Source organism: Amblyomma maculatum, chromosome 9 (genome assembly GCF_055883805.1).
Source record: "Amblyomma maculatum isolate TAMU_Amacu chromosome 9, ASM5588380v1, whole genome shotgun sequence".
In the NCBI taxonomy this organism is placed as follows: domain Eukaryota; kingdom Metazoa; phylum Arthropoda; class Arachnida; order Ixodida; family Ixodidae; genus Amblyomma; species Amblyomma maculatum.
The window spans coordinates 1,822,806-1,843,869 of NC_139352.1; the positions used below are offsets into that span (position 1 = coordinate 1,822,806).

General features: G+C 45.5%; 1 protein-coding gene across 1 annotated transcript in view; it reads right to left on the minus strand.

Annotated features, from left to right (window-relative positions):
* The window catches only part of LOC146178096 (P-selectin-like), a 342,299-nt gene that overhangs the window by 107,336 nt on the left and 213,899 nt on the right, over window positions 1–21,064 (minus strand). Inside the window, exons 2-7 of the mRNA XM_084577931.1 lie at window positions 17,502–17,619; window positions 13,987–14,045; window positions 13,040–13,249; window positions 8,751–8,843; window positions 8,192–8,314; window positions 5,588–5,712 (exon numbers count right to left, since the gene is read on the minus strand). Of these exons, the coding sequence (XP_084434057.1) occupies window positions 5,588–5,712; window positions 8,192–8,314; window positions 8,751–8,843; window positions 13,040–13,249; window positions 13,987–14,045; window positions 17,502–17,619 (728 nt within the window). The remainder of the gene's footprint in view (window positions 1–5,587; window positions 5,713–8,191; window positions 8,315–8,750; window positions 8,844–13,039; window positions 13,250–13,986; window positions 14,046–17,501; window positions 17,620–21,064) is intronic.

Below are 21,064 nucleotides of genomic sequence, written 5' to 3' on the forward strand. Positions count from 1 at the left end.
AGGCTCTAACAACGCTCCAGAAGCGGTTGAAAAGCCTCCGCGACAGGTTCCGCTGATTATGCAGCGCGTGACCGGGCGCGCACCGCGCCATGCGCTTGGAGTTGTGAACCACTTTTTTTGCGCGCCGGAGCGCGGTGCTCACCGCGCAGGCGCGCACAACGCCCAGCGCGTAGGACGCAGAGGTGTCTATGGATTCGGGCCTTAAGGCTCCGGATAAACGGGGCGCCGCACGCGCGCTCCGCTTAGTCATGCCTGATGAGTTGTACAAGGCGTCGCTGGAGCGACGTGCTGCGCTCAAACGCCGGCGTCGTGCCGAGGAGACAGATGAAGAAAGGCAAGAGCGGTTGGCTACGCAACGCGCCTATGCCGCAGAATGGCGAGCCCGGCGACGTTCTACAAGTTCAGTGAGCGAGCCAGTGTTCAGACCAAGAGTCACTGCTTTACGGACCAGCAAAGCGTGTTCGTTGGAATAAACGAACAATAAAAACCATGTTGTGTCCAGAGTAAATCCTTTAGTTGCACAAAAGGCGAAGCCATGCCAAACCACCAGCACAGCCAAGCGCAGCCAGGCAGGTATTGCTTTCGCAATCACTCAGGCTTAACCAGAGATAATCTGGCAATGCCTTGATTCCCCTGGCGCCAAGGAAAACATAAGAGAAGCCTGGGAACTGCTACTGCGGAGCGAGTCCCCCGCCAACCAGCAGCAAGCTGTCCGCCTGGCGGCTGAAGCCGCGAAGAAACACTGTCACTTCGCCTGTCTTTAGTCGCGGAGGCCCCGCCTCCCTCCCATAGGCCTGCGTGCCGGGGGCGGGGAGTAGGGGGCCTCCTACATCGGTGGAAAAATAAAGTTCATAACAACAACAACATTAACCAGAGCTAAGCCACAGCTAATTTTTTTCTTTCTTCTCTATTTTCTCTTCTGTCTGCACGAGGCAGCGGAGGTGGCTCAGCTACAGAATCAATAGCAGGCCCGTGCATTTTCTTTTCCTTCTTCCTACAGCCACAACAACATGTCAGCGCACGTTAAAACTCCACAGGTGGTCGAAATTACTCCGTAGCCCTCCACTAAGGCTCCTTTTTCTTTCCACTTTCACTCCAACCTTCCGCCGATCCCTTACGGCGCGGGTGAGGTGTCCACACAAAACAAGTGAGACAGTTACCGCGCCTTTCCCTTCCCATAAATCAATCAATCAATCTGTGCACAAGGCAGCGGAGGTGGCTCAGCCACAGAGCCAGTAGCGAGCCCCGTGCATTTTTGTTCCTTCTTCCTACAGCTACAACAACGACGTCGAAATGCAGCCACATGAACGTTTAGTACGTGTTGTATATATATATATATATATATCAAGCGTAACGCCTAAACAATGTTTTGATAAACGGAGGGGCGTGTGTTCTGTGGGATGTAAAGATCGCTATACTCGGGGTTGTTGTTGTGGCTGTAGGAAGAATGAAAAGAAAATGCACGGGCCTGCTACTGGCTCTGTAGCTGAGCCACCTCCGCTGCCTCGTGCAGACAAAAGAGAAAATAGAGAAGAAAAGTAAGAGGGAAAGAAAGACGCCCGCCGCAACAACAGCCGTCCTCCACCACCGAAGCGGTGGCGGGTGCATTAACGGCCTACGACAGATAAAAATTTGGTGGCAGGCTAGCCCCCACCGCAAGCGGCGGTGACCTACCTGCCCCATCCCCATCAGTGGAGACCCTCTGCCTGATTAAAAAAAACTTATTTATTTATAGGAAGGGAAAGGCGCAGTAACTGTCGCACTTGATTTCTGTGGACACCGCAACCGCGCCGTAAGGAAATGGAGGAAGATGGGAGTGAAAGTGGAAAGAGAGAAAGAGGAGTCGTAGTGGAGGGCTACGGAGTAATTTCGACCACCTGGGGATCTTTAACGGGCGCTGACATCGCACAGCACACGACGCCTCTTCGTTTCGCCTCCATCGAAACGCAGCTGCCGAGGTCGGGTTCGAACCCGGGTACTCCGGCACAGTAGTCGGGCGTCTTACCACTGCACCGGGTTCGAACCCGGGTACTCCGGGACAATAGTCGGGCGTCTTACCACTGCACCACCCCGGCGGGGCACCCTCATGCGGACAGAAGAGAGAAAGTAGAGAAGAAAGAAAAAGAAGAGGGAGAGGAAGACGCGCGCTGCAACCGCCGTCGTCCACCACCTAAGCGGTGGCGGGTGCAATGACGGCCCACAACAGATACAAATTCGGTGGCTGGCTAGCACCCGCCGCAAGCAGCGTTGACCTTCCGTCCCAGTCGCGTAGGGCCAGAAACTGCCACCCTTCACCACCTCCCTATTGGTGGTCAAAATAACTCCGCAGCCCTCCACTATGGCACTTTTTTTCTCCCTTTCCACTTTCATTTCCATCGTCCTCTCTTCCAGTGCGATTCAAACCCGGGTACTCTGGCACAGTAGTCGGGCGTCTTACCACTGCACCACCCCGGCGGGGCTGAATTCCAGTGCGATTCAGCCCCACCGGGGTGGTGCAGGGGTAAGACGCCCGACTACTGTGCCAGAGTACCCGGGTTCGAACCCGACCTCGGCGGCTGTGTTTCGATGGAGGCGAAACGAAGAGGCGTCCGTGTGCTGTGCGATGTCAGCGCACATTAAAGATCCCCAGGTATTCGAAATGTGCTGTGCGATGTCAGCGCACGTTAAAGATCCCCAGGTGGTCGAAATTACTCCGTAGCCCTCCACTACGGCTCCCCTTTCTCTCTTTCCACTTTCATTCCCACCTTCCTCCCTTCCCTTACGGCGCGGTTCGGGTGTCCACAGAGCAAGTGTGACAGTTACTGCGCCTTTCCCTTCCTGTGAACCAATTTACAATTTTTACTCCGAAGCCCTCAACTACGACTCCTCTTTCTTTCTTTCCACTTTCACTCCCACCTTCTTCCCCTTCCGTTACGGTGCGGTTGAGGTGTCCACAGCCCCGCCAGGGTGGTGCGGTGGTAAGACGCCTGACTACTGTGCGGGAGTACCCGGGTTCGAACCCGACCTCGGCGGCTGCGTTTCGATGGAGGCGAAACGAAGTGGCGTCCGTGTGCTGTGCGATGTCAGCGCACGTTAAAGATCCCCAGGTGGTCGAAATTGCTCCGTAGCCCTCCACTACAGCTCCTCTTTCTCTCTTTCCACTCCCATCTTTCTTCCTTCCCTTGCGGCGCGGTTGCGGTGTCCACACAAAACAAGTGAGACAGTTACCGCGCCTTTCCCTTCCTATAAATAAATCAGTTTTTCTTAGGTGTCCACAGAAAACAAGTGAGACAGTTACCGCGTCTTTCCCTTCCGATAAATCAATCAATCAATCCAGTGCGATTCACGTGCCGACAGAAACAAGTCCCACAGATAACGCACCTTTGCTTGCTTGTAAACCAATTGTTAAGGCGATAGCCTTTTATGGCTTATGCTGTCGTGGACCGTCTCCAGCTTTTGTGGCGTTCTGAATGGGCGAGGCGGGATGCGTCCCTGCCATCTACAATGTCGCACTTGAACGCATACTCTGTGAAAGGTGGCTGTTCCTGGCCCTACGGGGCTGGGACAGGTAGTTCAACGCCGCTTGCGGTGGGGGCTGGCCGGGCACCGAATTTTGCGTCGGCTGTCGCGTGCCGTTCCTTGGCGCGCGTTCAAATGTGGGATTGCAGATGGCAGGAACAATCTCTGCAACGTACCTCGAAGTCAAAATCACCTAATCTGGCAATGCACCGATTCTCCGGGAGCTAAAAAAAGCTGATCCCCTTGATCAAATTGCCTGGGAGTCCTACATCCGAAGCCCAAATGTGAATGAACAAAAGATCGTCCTACGCCTGGCTTACTCCAAGACCTTCTCTGCGGCCACGGCGCAGGACAGCCGGCAAGGAGACCCTCCCCCTGGCTGAGCCCCTGCCCCGAGGTCCATGTCGGTGTAAATAAAGTCTTCTCACTCATTTCCTCACGCTGGAGAAGAGATTTCTGGAGGAAAGGCACAGTATCTGTTACATTTTCTCTGAAAGTGTGCGTTTCAACGGTAAGGCATCGGTCCTGTCGCGTGGCGTTCTTTGACGCGCGTTCAAATCTGGGATTGCAGATCGCAGGAACGCTAGGCAAGAAGAGACCTCAGGCTTTCGCTTGTCACTAAAGTCCCTTGTAATTTTTATTTCTCAAAAGACCATATCAACAGAAACATTTTTCCGCCGGGTGGTGCAGGGGTAAGACGCTCGACTACTGTGCAGGAGGGAGGAAGGAAGGAAGGAAGGAAGGAAGGAAGGAAGGAAGGAAGGAAGGAAGGAAGGAAGGAAGGAAGGAAGGAAGGAAGGAAGGAAGGAAGGAAGGAAGGAAGGAAGGAAGGAAGGAAGGAAGGAAGGAAGGAAGGAAGGAAGGAAGGAAGGAAGGAAGGAAGGAAGGAAGGAAGGAAGGAAGGAAGAGAGGAAGGAAGGAAGGAAAGAAGGAAGGAAGGGAGGAAGGAAGGAAGGGAGGAAGGAAGGAAGGAAGGAAGGAAGGAAGGAAGGAAGGAAGGAAGGAAGGAAGGAAGGAAGGAAGGAAGGAAACGCTTCCCGGCAGGGAAACGCCACGACTGCGGACGAGCGATAAAAGGCCAGTTAATGAAACTGTACAGACGTGTGAGCACAGTGGCGAGGCAAAATCCACGTGACTGGACACAAATTGGCGCTCACAACTCAATTTTGCTTGCCCTTCATCGTACATCCGCAGCCAGGACATATAGGCCGCTAGGTTATTTTTTTTTTTCCTTTCAGCTTTTGTTTTCTCTTGTGCAATGCAATTTTTCTCCTTGTAAATATTTTATTCTATATTGGTTTAAACCGATTGTGCTTTCGGTGGTGCGGGTTGCGCAACGTTATTTTTATTTGTTTAAGTGCCCGCGCTAACTTTAGGCTTCTAGGCTGCACTGGCCTTGTCAAAATATCGATGTTAACGGCCTGCCCTGGTGAAATCAGTTGCTGGATGCAATACTACCACACAGATTTTATATTGTCGGGTCATACAGTATGAAAGAAAATCGAACAAGGGTTGATGTGGTGCCTCAATTCTAAAGTAAGCCAAAATTTCGACAAAGGGACTAATCTCTGCCCCGAGACGAAGATAAGTACCCCTGTTGCCCTTGGTTTGAGAACTGAGCTCCCTCTACCCTAAACATCATAAAATGTCATACATAGCAGTATAAATATTGTATTATTTGTATGATGGTGAATTATATATATATATATATTTGCATGTTATTGCATGTTAGTGTATGATGAAGCCCGCGTGAGATCATTACATCAGACATTTGTTCTGGACAGCGGCGTGTCTTCCAGAAGACTTCCGAAAAGGGCAAAACAATTAGTGACAAAACAAAAATAAAACCCTTTGAAGTGGCGGCACTATAAGCCGCGATACCTTCATGGAAACTCTTAGCACAGTGGGAAAATAGCTCGAGACGTGCAATACCGACAGCACGGTCGCCTTGTTCCGCTAGAGGACGAACTGTAGCCCATTGAAACCGGCACTTCGGGCACAATAACACATTTTGACACTGCGCTACATGGTTCATACAACATGGTCTCTGTACGTTCTGATTTCAAGCTCTCGTTTCAGAGCCGCTCACCTGGCAGTAGGAGGATGCATCCTGGAAGGAGCCTCCGCGGCTTCCTTGGAACTCGTAGCACTTCCGGATGAACGTGGTCAGCTCCAGGGGCTCCACCTGATTGCCGCACCGGTCGGGCGAGAACTCTACAGAGTACACAAAATGAAGACATCGTTTTGGGAATCGTCGGGGCAACTCGCGCGAAGCTGGATCTCACGTGCTACTTGCTGAAAATATTTTTCGATAATTTTTTTGGTAAGCCTAACTACCGCTATCCTACGGATTTCAAGTGCCGCTGGGCAACTTCTCATCTGATGTCCCAGCCCACCGGCCTGGTATAGCTGCAGCAGCCACGTCCTCAGGCTTCCTAGTTATCGGGCTCAATATCGCTACTAGGGTATTATTCTATAGACTTTTTGTGATCTCCAAAAATACAAACTCATCCAAGTGACCAAGAAGTGCAGTTTGTTTGTTGCATTGCTTCGTGCCAACTCGCACTGCGGCGAAGGTCTTGGATGTGAAAGTCGGTTTATTGGAAAAATTCGCCAGTCTTAGAAAAGGCCAGACAGATCGAATTTTGGCGAACACCGAAGAACCTAAAGCCAAGTCGTGTAACCTTACAAAAGTACATTTTTGCAGACGCGCGTGAGCTAACGGTTTTGTGAACGATCAATACAGACAGGCTCCCGCATTTCCCTAAACTTATAGCCGAGTCATTTTTATTTGTTTTGACTGGGTACATGAATTTATTATTATTTTGCATTTTATTTATTAATTACGCATCTTCACCTCCTTGACCTATTGCGTTATCTTTTCGGAGCAAAAAGAAAAAGAAAAAAAAAAGATATGGAAAGAAAACGGTGCACCACAAAATAATTGAAAATAATTTTTTTTTCTTCACTGGCCAATGAGCACAAGAAACTATGCACAACCACAGGAACTGTAGGCCCATGTAAAAATACAGAATAGAAGGAGGCAGAGAAGGATAAGAAAAAAGTGAATAAGAGAGGAGTGCATATTCATAGTTGTTCTTTCATCCTCCTAGAAAGGTCGCACCATTTCCTTAAAAGGAGCAAACACTTCTTTGTTTTTTGATATGGAATGCCATGGCAATCCTTCACCTATTTCTCTTTACTCGAAGCTCAGTCATGATTTTTCGATAGTTTATAAGAGTTGGCAAATAAAATTACGTGCCAAACACTCGCTTGGCTTCCGCACGCGCATTGAGTTCCACCGGCTGTCTACGAACTAAAGGAAACAAATAATGGGGTGAAGTTCGGTCTTTAAGGCTATGACAGGACATAGTTAATTGTCCCCTTCTATACAGGTCTTGTGTTGCGGATCCCTGTTCAATTACTTCGCTTAATCAGCAATCATTTGACTGTATCTTTACTACCTTAAACTTACTCATAAGCGTAATACACTCGCGTTTCGCGCATACCAGGTTATGTGTAAGACCGCTCGATATAAATATGGCGCTCCGTTTTGACTAAGCCGTATACAAACGTGCTAGCAAAGCCTCGGGATTGCCTATTTGGGATCCAATGGTTCGGGTGGATTAAATTCTCAACTGAAAGGAACTATCCGAATTGGCTGCTCCTGACAGCTTCTTTTCACGTGGCCTCGTTACGTCATATAACCATTTAATCAATCAGTTCCCGCGGCCTTGTGAAGTGCCACCTAATATTAGCCGGAAGCAAGCTCGCGATTTTTCGTTCACTATGCTGACAGCGCCGGCAGCGTTGGAATTTGCGGAGAGTGAGAGAAAAGAATTCAGGAAACGCCAGGGCTCTTGGCCTTCGTAGTGAGGACGACGTCGCAACAATTGCTGTCCAAGAGTCCTGCTTGAGTATCCTGCTATGTGAGTGCGCTTCAGAAACTTGCTCCAAGTCTCTCTTTATCCACCTTGTTCCAGACAACTCCCATTACTCTCTTCTACAATCCTCACACACGTCTTTGTTCCGCATGCCCACTTGACAACTGCCCCCAAGTGCTGCTTTTACCCAGCATTGGGCCCAGCCATGAGAACTGGTCAACAACAATGTCCTACTGCACCACACGCCTGTTCAAGCGTAATTACTTCAGAATTACCTGAGGTAAATGATAAGAAATGGCGAATTCTTGAATCACGCACAATCCATGTAAAATGGTCAGTATTCTTTAGAGGCCCAATTGAATATTTCTTCTAGGCAGCAAGTTGAGTATAGAAAGGCAAGCCATCTTGCTTTTGCATACCATGGCTGTCTTATATCATTTGGCTTAATTATGCACACAATAGTGGTGTCGATTAATAATTATGGGCTACGGATGTGTACAAACGGTGCGTAGAAATCAATGTTCTGCTCTACCTCGTAAAATACGTGCGTCTCCTTCCGATATAATTGTTCTAGATCAATTCTAATTAATGTTCCTTCTACCAAACCATCCTTTCTTAGTGCCACCCGCAGGGCTGCCAGCCTTAAGTTGCCATCGCGGCACCACTTTATGAATGCTTAAAATACATTAGCTACCACTTTATCGATACCCTAGAGAACGTAATCAAAATTGTTGATATCGTTTTGTTTATGTTTTTTTTTTTCGAGGAACTTTCGGTTTTGAACGTCCAGTAAAACAAGCAGTGCCTACCTTGAGTCGTGAAAACCATCACTTCACAGAGGGAGAGGGATCCTTCACCGCCAACCATGTGGATGTAGACAAAGCGGCCCAAAATAGGATAGGCGCACTCGAAGTCCTTTGTGGATCCATCCTCTGAAAGATAACAAAGTGATGACTTTCGCATTACTCAATGTTCGCTGCTCTTTTGAAAACCACCACGGCGGAAGTAAATGGTACAGAAAACACATGTAAATACAGGAGGAGCGCTGACTGCTAACACAATTGTTGCTTTCTACTTCCGCTGTAATGCTGACAGTGTTAGCAGTCAGCGCTTCTCAGTGTTTTCGGCTACTGCTCTCTACTAATCTACTTATCCCCATATCCCGTCAACGAACCCAAACAAGTCAGCTTTTACCTTGTCGTCAGTGGCATTTAAAGGTTGTTTCTTCTTCAGTGTTCGTTTCTAATGGCTAGAGCTGCCTTCTCAGCAGCTAAAATCGCTCTAAACAGGCCACTATAAAAACAAGTTTCAAGCAGCCCTAGGTGCTTCGCCTTATTTTAAAAATAAACGTTGACCATAGGAACTCACCCAACGTCCCTGGATACCAGGCACACAAGCGGCTTCCTTGAAGGCTGGACTGATTGCTCACGCGAATCTCGAGGTCGTGCAGCGGCTGGTGACCTACAGGAGCCGTGCAAATCACTATAATTTTCAGTACGTCACATCGTGTGACGTCACGCTGATGGTGCAGCATTCAACACTGAGTTCGAATACACATTTCCTCAACATAACGGAACTTACATTCAGTCGCTGACATTAATACACGCACGTGCCACTACCATCACAATCACTTCTGCAGAGCCCACAATGCTGACCCAGGTCTCAACCTTCTGAAATTGTTAATATTCCCTCACAAAGGGCTCAAGATAACAAAGAAACAAAAAGTATTGTTTATTTTTTGTTATATTTAGGAAATGCTGCGGACATAACGCAATCAATCAGATAGAGTAAAAAAAAAAGAGCAACGAACGTGTTTCATGTGACTTCAGTGTTGATTGGTACGTTTTAAACGAGTCGCAACTGTGGAAAACAACTAAAATTATTGTAATATGTAGATGTTCAAGCAAACATGTGCACGACCCATCGCTGCTATTGTGCGAGGTGCAATTGGATAGACCTCTAGTCCGGATATTGCCGGGATTCTTTCATGGCAACTGTGTTTCAATATTCGCTCACTCCTACCTTTATCTATATATATATATATATATATATATATAGATAAATATATATATATATATATATATATATATATATATATATATATATATATATATATATATATATATATATATATATATATATATATATATATATATATATATATATATATATATATATATATATCATATTGACTGAAGCGAAAACATTCTATATGAAATTGTAGTTGAAAAGAAGTGAACAAAAGACTCCTTGAAGAGGCTATTTATTGACTATGGCTGCCCCTTCTCCGTTCACGTTTCAACTTGGAGCGAAGAAGTAGGAAACAAACGAGGTATGTTAGTCAAATGATGCAGAAAAATGCTATGGAGATACTACTTTTTCAGTGGTTCAAAGTGTGCATATATATATAGGCCGACTAGGACCGCACATATCCTGGGCTCTTCCTGCTACAAAGTTGATGCCACAAAGATACAACAAAGCTTATGCATGAAGAAGAGGACGTGTAGGTCGAACCCGCTATTTCATTTGCTTGCGATCCCTTACGGACCACATTTCACTCTTTCGTATTTTTCCTCTCGGGCAAGTATTACACGACTGAGAAGACTCGGGGGAGGTGAAGTCGCTGGAAGATTTCGTTCTGTACAGCTGCAACTTAATTCTTTGTGCGGTCATTTGTTCGCTACGTTCCCCTCTGTGCTGGGCTCTCGGAGAGCAAGGGACTGTGCATGTAGAAGGGGGGGAGCGGAAGGGGTGAGCTGAATTTCTGCCTAATAATGTCGCCTTTGCTGTCTCTGAGGCCTGCCTCGTGGAGACTCCAATGATCCAGACGACGACCTGCGGTTACTCCGTTGTCGACGAGTATCCGCTTCATTTACCCAACGGACTCCCGTTCTTTCTCGGCGGTTACAACATACTTTAAGAACATAAAGGGGTTATAGCAATATTATCCTTGTAACAATCAGTTTGAAACGTCGCAAAACATACCTTCTACCCTACTTACAAGAATGCGTCAGTGCGTCGATGCTAGTCTGGCGTGCAAATTTACATACAGTGCCCACGAACGTGTGTTCAAAGACGCGTTTGAGCATAGTCTACAGCACAAAATTTTTCCAGTTTCTAGACTTGATGCAGAGCAAGCGACATATCTAGCTCCTGTCTAAACGCGAAGAGTCGAGCCTAATCTAGTATAAGTACAGACACCAGTTCTTGACTAAACTCAACGGAATAAAAAGAAAATGCTACTTGTTTAGGTTACCATGGATTTCTGTTTACGTAAGTAATTCTATGTTTTCAGCTTTATTTTGCCTACACTAGACTAGTTCTTATAACATGAAACAACTCGGTTCTATCAGAAGTTAGGAGTTCCGATGAAGACTCCTAGTCAAACCGCTAAGCACAAAGCAAAATTGAAGACTCGGACAGAGGGCCTTTAAGGTGATGCACAAAGACTTACGGAGGCGCAATTCAGTTTTCGTCGTAAAAGCTCTGAAAAGCCTAGGATTAGTCAAGAGCAGCTGTGAGAAAAACTAGACAGCTTTAATCAACAGGGGCAAGCAGAAACAGGGGAAGGCAAGAAACTATAACCAAAGCAACAGCCGACTCACTGCTCCTAGCCTTGCGGAGAGGATGATAAAGGAATGTGTACTGATATAGGCAGAATCAAAAGGAATGAATTACGAGGATTAAACCAGTTGTTAGTGCATAAGTATTAGAGAATGCACCAATTTTACTTTTGCGGTGCAAACTCTTGCAGGAGCTCTCCTCGGAAGATTAAGACGTTCACGCGTATAGATAGTGAGCGTCCGTTCATGTGACCGGTCACGTTACCGTATACCTCTGTTGCAGATTTTGTAGCAGCTAAGCTAATGCCCAGTCTATAGGGCGGAATTCCTAACTTCTAAGTTCTTAGCCACAAGCAAAAAACAGGCAGTAGCACAGCTAAAACTGTCGTTCTGTAAATCGGTCTTCGCGGCCAAGCGTAAAAGCTCCGAAAAGGTTTTTTTCAGGGCAACTACTGACAACGAGATAGTTAGAACTTTACAAAAACAGATTCCGCGACTTCTTAATGATCTATAGATGAAGTACATATAATATAATGCTCTGCAATGCAATCTGATGAACGCGTGTAGTGTTCCGTTTTCCGTAAACATTATCTTTATTTACGTCATTTTATGCGGTTGCTTGAATACAGGCCGGCTGGCTTGTCAAGCTTTTGAAAGGCAGCTGTTACTCGACCCTTTTCCATCATTATGTATTACGTGATGGCGAAATAAATATCATTTTTCTTTTCAACTTCATGGATGAAATATCCTAACTGGCGTTCAGCGCAAAACTGTTCCTTTGCGCAGTGAAGTCACCAATGTTTAGCGCGATGCGCGCTTTGGGAGGGTTGTGCTGCGATACAAACACAATTAACTTGTGATGTTTTACATAACGTTTGATAGTGGTAGTAGTGGTATGACCTATTACTACTATGGCACATTTATACTAGTACGTAGTAGTATAAAGCTTTTATTTGGTAAAATGGGTCATGGGTTAAGGGGGCTGTTGGTCGGGTCCTCAGTCCGGGTCTTCGTTGGCTGATGACGCTGCCCGAGCTCTCGCAAGCAAAGTCCTTTGTGCCGAAGGTCAGAGCTTGACAGAGCCATCTCTGAATCCGTCCACGTTGGGTTTTCTTTACGAGGTATGTCTTGGGTTTCTTGGCAAGCCCATACCATATGGTAAAGTTCTGCTTTCTAACCACAAAATGTACATTTAGCTGAGAAAGTTATTCCAGTAATATGCATTGTGGGGCTAGTTGGTTCATACTCAGATAGGTCTTATATAGATAAAGATAGATAAGCTATATATAAGATATATATAAGATAAGATAGATAAGATATACAGCTTAGATAGATAAAAGCTATCTTAGCTGAGAAAGTACCCGAACTAATTTTATGTAGTCTAACTGGGCTGTTGTAGGACAATGTTTGTAAACGCCCGAGGTGATACTCCTCTGATTTATCGAGTCTTTTAGCAGGTGCCGAAAATGCTTGTCTCGCAAGCGTACGTGTTGCAGTATCTCGCAATATGTAGCGAGGGGCTGGGTGTGGCAATGTGAGGGGAGTGATGAAGGGATCCCGGTAGAGGAATGCTCGGAATGCGGCGTGTGCGCACTCGTTTTCCTCTAGCCCTTGATGACCAGGTATCCATGTTACTTCTTTGTCTGACGCCTGGTGTCTAGCTTGAGATAAGATTTTACTGACCGAGGGAGAAACCCGGCCTCGCATGTGGCCACTTCTAGTATGCATTTTTCAACGGCTTATAGATTGTAGCGTCATCAAGAAGCCGCCAAAAAAGCTATCTGTATTGCCACTATTTGGTACTGAAAATATTTTCATTTTTCTTTCCCTACTTGATTATTTCCACCAACCTTACGTCTAATAATTTTTGCTACTGCATCTATTGAAACAATTTTACTTGCAGTTGGTATATGAATTTATTAACAATCTTTAAGTGTGCAACTTAGGCATAGTTTACTTCAATGAAACCGGGCGTCGACATTATGTGTAGACAGCCGAATGTTTACGAATCAAAACCATCATTTTTAGATACATGGGCCGTATGGAAAGTTTCGTAACCGGTAATTAAAAAGGCTCGTGAACGTAAGCACATACCGCAGCATCCCCTGGTGAGCACGCGCACGACGCGCACTTGGTACGGCCGGAGGAGGTCCACTTGCCACCAGGGAGCGTTCTCCACTTTGGTCTCGGTGCAGAATCGGTTCTCGTGTAGCGTGGTCAGATCGCCGTCGTTGGCGTTCTTCGAGTCGCCTCCGCGCACGGTGCTCGACTGGTTGGTCGGCTTGCCGTACGCCACATTCACCGCTGCATCCAATGACATGCAGTCTTTAACACTCGTCAAGAACGACCTATCTCTCGCTTGTTGAGTAGAGCTACGGCTACAGAGGTTCCCCTCCTCTGTCATGAAGAAACAACCGACTAACATTTAAGAAAAAAAGTTTGAGGCAAATCTGGACTTGTTCTTTTTTGCCCCAAAAGGAAGGCAGCACACAGTGTGTGGAAGGCAGCAGACAAGGAAGCCCCAGTGACATTTAACATTTTCATCTTCTACCTTCGAGCCTGTGGTGTCTGTGTGACACGCCAAACGTCATCTTCCTTTAAGTGCAATAAACTTACGAATGAACACCGAAAACGTGCAAATGGAACAAAGGGGGCAAAGCTGCACAATATCACAACAACAAAACCGCACAATCTCACACCAACAAGAAAATCTCCACCGCAGTGACGCTTGCACAACGTAAATATGAGCTTTCGTTTGAACTTCGATGAAAACTGATATTGCGCCACTGATGCCGTTAAACAATGCCTTGTTGGGTCTTTTAATACATCTACGCTCTACAAAAACTGCAGTTTTGAGCAAGTATAATTTTGATGCTGTAAAAAAGGAAGTCGCAGTTCATCCCTTTCAAGGGTACATGGGGTGGTATGGAACTCACCGATTCAAGCTGTTGTATACGGTCGGTTCAAAGCAGAAATATTTGCGCTATGGCATATTAATTAGTACAAAGCTTTATTATCCTTCGAAAAGCAGAAAGACTTACCGCAATATGGAAGACCGCCAACCCACCTTCCCTGGTCGGAGCACGACCTTGTCGCCGTACTGCGAGTAGAATGAAAATACAACAAAGCATTGCTATCCCAAACTGAACCGATAAAAGATAAGACAACCAATCGATGCGACCCAGTCCCGCGGTCAAATTAATGGCCGGCCTTGTAGAGCCTGACGCCTTTATTGCTACGTTTTATGAGTAATATAGTAGGCTGCACGATGCAAAGCTGCGATGTTTACTTGTGATCTGCATAATTTGAAAGGCTGAAGCGCTATGGGTGGCGCTACTCAGGTACTCAGGTACTTAGAGCTCTTTGGGCACTAAACACTCTATTGGTTTAAAGCAGATTGGACTAGATTATTTACCGCCTGGAAAAGTTAAGTTGTGCGCTGACCTATCGAAATCACAAACCGCATGTCCGCCAGGTCACTGACAAATCATTCCTCTTGCAAAGGCGTTTTCTTGTCGCAGGCATCTGTTCACACGGCCCTTAGATGTGGCCGACGCTTATTTCATGTCTCAGTACAGAAACGCCGCCCATTTGGTGTGGTAGAGAATGGCAAAAGTTACTAACGCCGTGATTTCATCAGCTGTCATACTAAATGTGACCGTTAGCTATGCTCTCTGCTGGCATTCTGGAGACAGCATCTTGGCAGCGTTTCATCTTTGTTGCAACTTAGAACAACAGCAGCATCTCGTTGAATGTCTCTACAGCCAGCCACGGATATTGTGAGGGCTGTAAAAAGCGGGCTGGTGAACCGTTACATTTAAGATACCGATTCGTAAGCAGAAAAAACTACCCCCCCCCCCCTCGAGAAAAAAAAAAAAAGAAGAAAGAAGGCGATAGAAGTTCAAGGTGCTAATGCAGGGTCCTGGATTAAGACCAGCAAAGACTATGTAATAAACCATGTAATAATATGTAATAATAAGAAAGCAGAGAACTGTGTACCAAACATGAAAGATATATGCAGTTGTGAGAGGAAATAAAACCGAGAAGTCAAGCGCTTTGGCAAGGCATGCGACGTACAGCATTCGCCACTACATAGGTTAGGCAAGGGATTTTAAATAATATACAAACTATTTCCTTTCACGTTCTCGGCAACCCAAACCTACAACATTGGTATCATGGCATGTGATTTGATGGTCTGGACAAGAGCAGTCAGCTTGGCTTGCATGTCATGAATATTGTGACGACTTTGACCGTCTTCACTGGAAAGAGGGAACGAGTAAAAATAACTTTCACCCCATCGTAATAAGCTCGGCCTCAAAAACAAGATTTGTAAGCAAATTAAGCTGCTGCGGTGACGGCTCGTGCAAGGTTCAGCTTTTAGTTGCAATCTACCAACTTTCCTCCATCCATTCCTGCGTACATTCGTGCTACGATAAAAATCTGAGGCAGTATTCATCTGTACAAACCGGCCAGAGGAATTCCTAAAAGGTTTTTTTGGTGCCGCTCAGCGACAGTGAAGATAGTAAGACGAGAGGAGGTGCGGGTGTACTTGCCATGAAAAAGAGAGGAGATTCGCCGTCCATTTGGCGAAGGCTTCATTTACGAACCGATAATGCAGGAAAGAAGCTACTACACTGCCGAAAAGCTAAATTTCTCCAATGATTCCAATCGTTTAGTCAAATTTGTTCTTAAAAGATCCCAGGTAGAAAACGAAAAAAAAAAAATAAGTGGATGGCCAAAAAGCACGAGTGATTTACTCATGAGAGTCAGTCGCGAAACCCCTCTTGGGCATAGCAACTGAAATCCCCTAACCAATTTTGGGAAGAAAAATTATGCTGGCCACGTGTGAGAATTTCAATGCATCTCTTCGTGTGCTTCTGTTAGAGACTGCTAGTAGTCATTCGGAACATAACATAGGAAACTCAATCAAGCGCCCTTGTATGCATCCCCTTAAGCGTTATCTGGACGTCGTAGTGTCTTTTAGAATCCTTAAGTACTTTGGACGAGTCACTGTGGACTTGCAGTGTTGCTGGTGTGTATATTTATTTTCTTTTATTGACTCTCGTCCAAAGCTTCTCCCTCCATAGCCCCAAGTTCAATTAGTCCCGCGTGAGCTTGACGTCACATTCACAAAAATGATTTTATTCTTGTTTTGACTTCAAACCTGCGCTCCCATTCACGTTTCAAAGCATTGCAATTAACTCGACTTGCTTGAAAGGAGCCCGCTTTTCTACGCTGGTAAAGAAAAGGATAAGAAAGAAGGCTTAGTGGCGAGCTTCTACCTACGCATCTCCTTCGCCAATCGAGCATTTGGGCTGTCACTCACTCCCTCACTTACGCACTCACCCACGCACAAAGAAGCAGCATCTCGAAAGACTCGTCCCGCAGGGATTCCTTTTGAAAGAACCATTTTAAAGTAAAGCGAGGCGAAGTGAGATAGTTGGTAAATGTGCTCGTATTCTGCGTCTGGCATGCAAATGCACAGTGCCTTGACTCGCAATATGCGTCAGCCGGCCGCAAAGTGGCTCAGTCTTTTGCCTAACCATATCACCTCCTCGTTCTATTGGAACCAACTTAAGTGCCAGAAACTGTAAAGAAACTTTTTTTTCCCACAAATATTGCAATATTTTACTTCCATCAGTTGGAAAATAAAGTTCCAGGGATGCAACTTAAGGTGTCCTTGCGTACGGAAATGTGCAAGCGTTGTGAGTGTTGTCCCTAGTTTCTCTATGAGCGGTGTTTTTCTTTGGTTGTCCGCCGTCAACTGGGCTTATTATTTTTTATTTCTCTTCTATTCCAAGAATGTTTGTATTTTATTAATATTTATTTTCTTACTTTTATTATTTACTTTTTATTTTATTTTCATGGGTTATTTTCCTTGTTTCTCCTTTTTCTAGTTTGTTATTTTCATTTGCATTTTAATTAAGTCATTAAAGCTATCCCTCATTTTCTTCATTCCATCTCTCGGCTGTTATGATCACGTCACCAGGAACCCTTCCTGGGCAACGTTTTACAGACAACTTTCGGCCTCAGACTTAGCGCTTAGTGAGTCTCTGTTTTTTTGTGTGTTCTCTGTTTTTAATGCGAAAAAAGAGATTGCCACACAAGCAGCTTACTAGCTCAATTGGACAGTAGTCTGAAGCGCCTGCCCTCTTTTTCTTCTCGCAACTGGCTCACAGTCCTGCCAAACATTACAAACAAAAAGCGCAGGCAACTAAATAACATCGATATCAAACTCTGCGTGCATCCCCTGCACAGTAATCAGTGCACAGCCCGCAGACGGTATTCTGAGAAACGGCAACATTAAGCATGAAAAAGTTAAAAGAGTAGCCGACATCATTCCTCTTAGCTTAAACCATTATTTTGTCGCTTACTTAGCAAGGAGCGCTTGTAGACCGCCTTGCTAGGAAATCTGGGTGTGGCGCAAGTTCGTATGCTGTGGTAACTGCTTGAAACCTTGTGCGCTTGACTCGACGGCCGCCGCTTTCGTGTGGTTAAGCATTCAGGGGCTGATCTCAAGGCGTGCGAGAATGTATAGGAGAGTGATTTGCCTTACCCGAACAGTTCGTATCCAGGGTCGCATGTGTAGGTGGCGACCGTGCCCGGTGACCGGTCCTCGTTTGTGTAGCTGATGGTGGCATACAAAGGCACCGCCGGAGGCGGACATGGCGCCGCTGAAAGGAGAGAGACGGGAGATTTAGCTGATGAAGACCGTAATTCTTTCTTTGTTCTATATTTCAAAGGAACCCGCAACGCAATGGGCAATATTGCGGGGGACAAACAGCGTTGTTAAATGCGTCCACAGAGTTGCGGCGCAATCACATCCGCAGATAAACCATTCCAATCTTCAATGCTTATAAGAAAAAAAATGAATTTTGCAAGATATTAGTCTTGCTGGCGAAAGGTTGAACGTTTCTTCTGTGATCTTTTTGAAAAGATGGATAATGCAGTGTGTGAAAGTATGAAAACACAGTGATTTCCATTTGATTATGATAAATTAAATAAATTTTTTTTAGCCGTTGATGCTTTCTTCACGTTCACAAAGGGGCACCCAGCCATGTTGTTCTTTTAATGTAGTGGAGCTTTGAAAGCGATCATACCTCCCCAGGACAAATCTCGCGACTGAATTCTCCTAAGTGCATCAATGCAAATACGGTGAACCGGATCATGGCATGCAGGCGTACTAAATTTGAGGCAAATATGCAGCCCCTATTACGTTCTTACCTACGTTCTTTAAATTAAGTTCTGTAGAAAGCTGATACATTGTTATTATAGATTGTTATTATAGCTGTTATTATAGATTGTGCCTCTTACTTGCACAGGATATATGCACATAATTTTTTCACATTCAAGAATATCAGGTTTTTGGAACACCATAGTTAAACAGCTAATAACATCTCTGCGTCAAGATTGCGAGCAAAACAAGCTATTGGTCCATTCTTACACCATAAAAGAAATAGTATTCAACCCTTTCATGGCAGACTCGACTAAGCTTTTTTCAGTTTTTCGTTGCTCTTGCAATAGCAGACGGCGGACGTTATTGACACTTTAAGGTTACTATGATGACAGCAATTGAGGCCCTGGATATAGAAAGTAGTGATACTGCCTGATCGGCACCTACTCCTAAAGGATAATACCGTCACTTTCAGAACAAATCGTTTTGTACAACGTCACCAACTATAGCCATGTTCTGGCCACCAATGGGGAATCTAGATATCTTGATTTATAGTACATAGAAACCTAAAGCGCGCTTTGTAACAGAGCCTGAAAGTATCAATTTTTCAGTCTACAAGCTGCCGAAGTTACCTTTAAAATACTTGTTATGCACTCGCGGGCGCGTTCTGAATGCCACGAGAATTCAGTGGAGCGATTTAAGGATACATAACACTCGTGATATGTTTGTGCTCAGCGCCATTCAGCATCTGTCGGCAGCCGGGCAAACTGTACGCGGCGGCACCTTTTCTTGGTACTGAAAGAAAAGGCACATGAAAAAGCATTCGTCACAATGTCATTCCATCCAAACATTCAGCTTTACGATGTGAAACCTGGCCGCCTGGAACATTCTTTGCGTGGTAAATTTGTTCTATCTCCAGCGCAGCTGGTCACATCTACAGAAACTTTTCTTAAAAAGGCGTGCGCCAGTGAATATTGATAATGCACTGAGCTTTGAGAAGGAAGTAACAACTGCAAGAAGTGACAATATTCCGCTGAGTAAGATCATAGGCCGAGTTTTCGCTCCGTATCTTGTGCATCATTGACAAGAAAAGGTGTCGCCGAGTACAGATGCACATGTCGAGATCTCCTGGGTTTGCATAATTAATATTTGCGGATCACACGCTCTGCTAGAAAAAGGGAAGAAATATACACTAGATAGAAGAACGCAGTCAGCCCACACCTAAATTTTACCGTCACCCTGTGTGTGTTTAGAGCAATGCTATTTACGTATGTGCAATTTATCGGTTACAATACACATGAGCAATCAGGCATTCACATCACACATTCGCATGAAGACTCACACTGGGTACGTGCAGCGAGACAAGGAAAGAAGGGCACGAGTACAGAGGAATGGCAACGACTTCCTACATTACGGAAAACTTGAGCAGAACTTAATTTCATTAGTAACAGGGGCGTATAATTAGGTTACGGAGAACTCGTTACACCCCCTAATGTCAGCGCCTACTCAAAATATCCATTTTTGACGGTCACAAAACGTTCTTTGGTTTATTTCTTAATGATTTTATTTTTCTAGACACATTGTCTCAGACTTTAAATTAACTACACTTGGTTTTCAGTGAGCTATGAAGTAACAGGATGAGCACACCACTATTTAGAGCCCAAGAGGTTTGTTCCTCGGCCGTGTAGCATTATCCTCACAAGGTTTTCAACACTGAAGATGCCCCACGGTATGGCTGAGAAGCAAGCCTACTACGCTGTAATATCTTGACAAATTTTGTACGTCGCAGGTAGCGTAATTGATTGACCCGATACTGTAGTGTGTTGAGAGTGATCAATGTAGGACAGGGAGTAACGAACATAGTAGCATACAGAGGATTATAGATAGATGTATTTATTGAAAGGAAAAGGCAGAGAGGTTGGCCGGAATAATTCAAATCTGGCCTGCTACTCTGCACTGGGGAAGGGGAAGGAGAGAAGAAAGAAGGTCATGATGGGTGACGATGTGGGAGAATGCATATGAAATACATATACAGACAAGTAGCTTGTTTTACAAGCGCGAATCAAGTCCGCTGGCGCACAAAAAACGGCAAAGAGCACGCACTGCCTGGACACCCTTCCCCTTGTCCTGCCAAGCGCCCAGCAGCAGTTCTTCCGACAGAGGCCTCTTGTCTAAACGCTTCAAGGAAGCCGCTAGCACACTTCTTTCGCGCGCATACGCTGGGCACACCAATAATATATGGTCCACAGTCTCTGGGATGCCACAAGTTGAACATTCCGGCGAGTCCATCTGTCCAATTAAATGTAAGTACTTGTGCGTGAAAGCCACGTTTAAACGAAGTCTATGTAGTAAGCATGCCTGATGACGCGGAATATCACGCGGAACTTAAAATTTTAATGTTTGATCGAGACTTCTTAGACGAGTGTGTCGGGCGTAAGCTGCTGTAGCATTATTCATACAACTCGTAAGAAGGCACGTCGTGTCGCCTCTTGAAAAAGGCACAGCTGTTTGGAGGCCATTGATGAGTGCGCTTTTCGCTTCAACATCGGCCTGTTCATTCCCATGGAGCCCACAGAGGATTAAGTTCGCACGCTCCTTATTTCAGCAGCGCTAACGTTGAAGGCTCTCCACGTTCTGTACCGCATAAAAGAAGGGCTTCATTAAATATAGCAATAAAACACTGCCTCCCCGCAGTTTCAACATCAAAAAGTCGAGGTTAAAGCAGCACAGTTTGAATGCAAACAACAAAGGCCGCATCGATAAACATCACCTTTTCAGTTCCCACCGCCATAAGAAACTATATCAGCCTGAATTTGGAAGTTTGGGCCGAGTAGCGTTTGTGTGCGCAAGAGACTTTCCTCACTATGCACAAGTCTCAGAACTGTCAGAAAAAAAGTGAGAGATATAATCGACTCTGTTATTTTCTGAACGGCTTCATAAAGGAG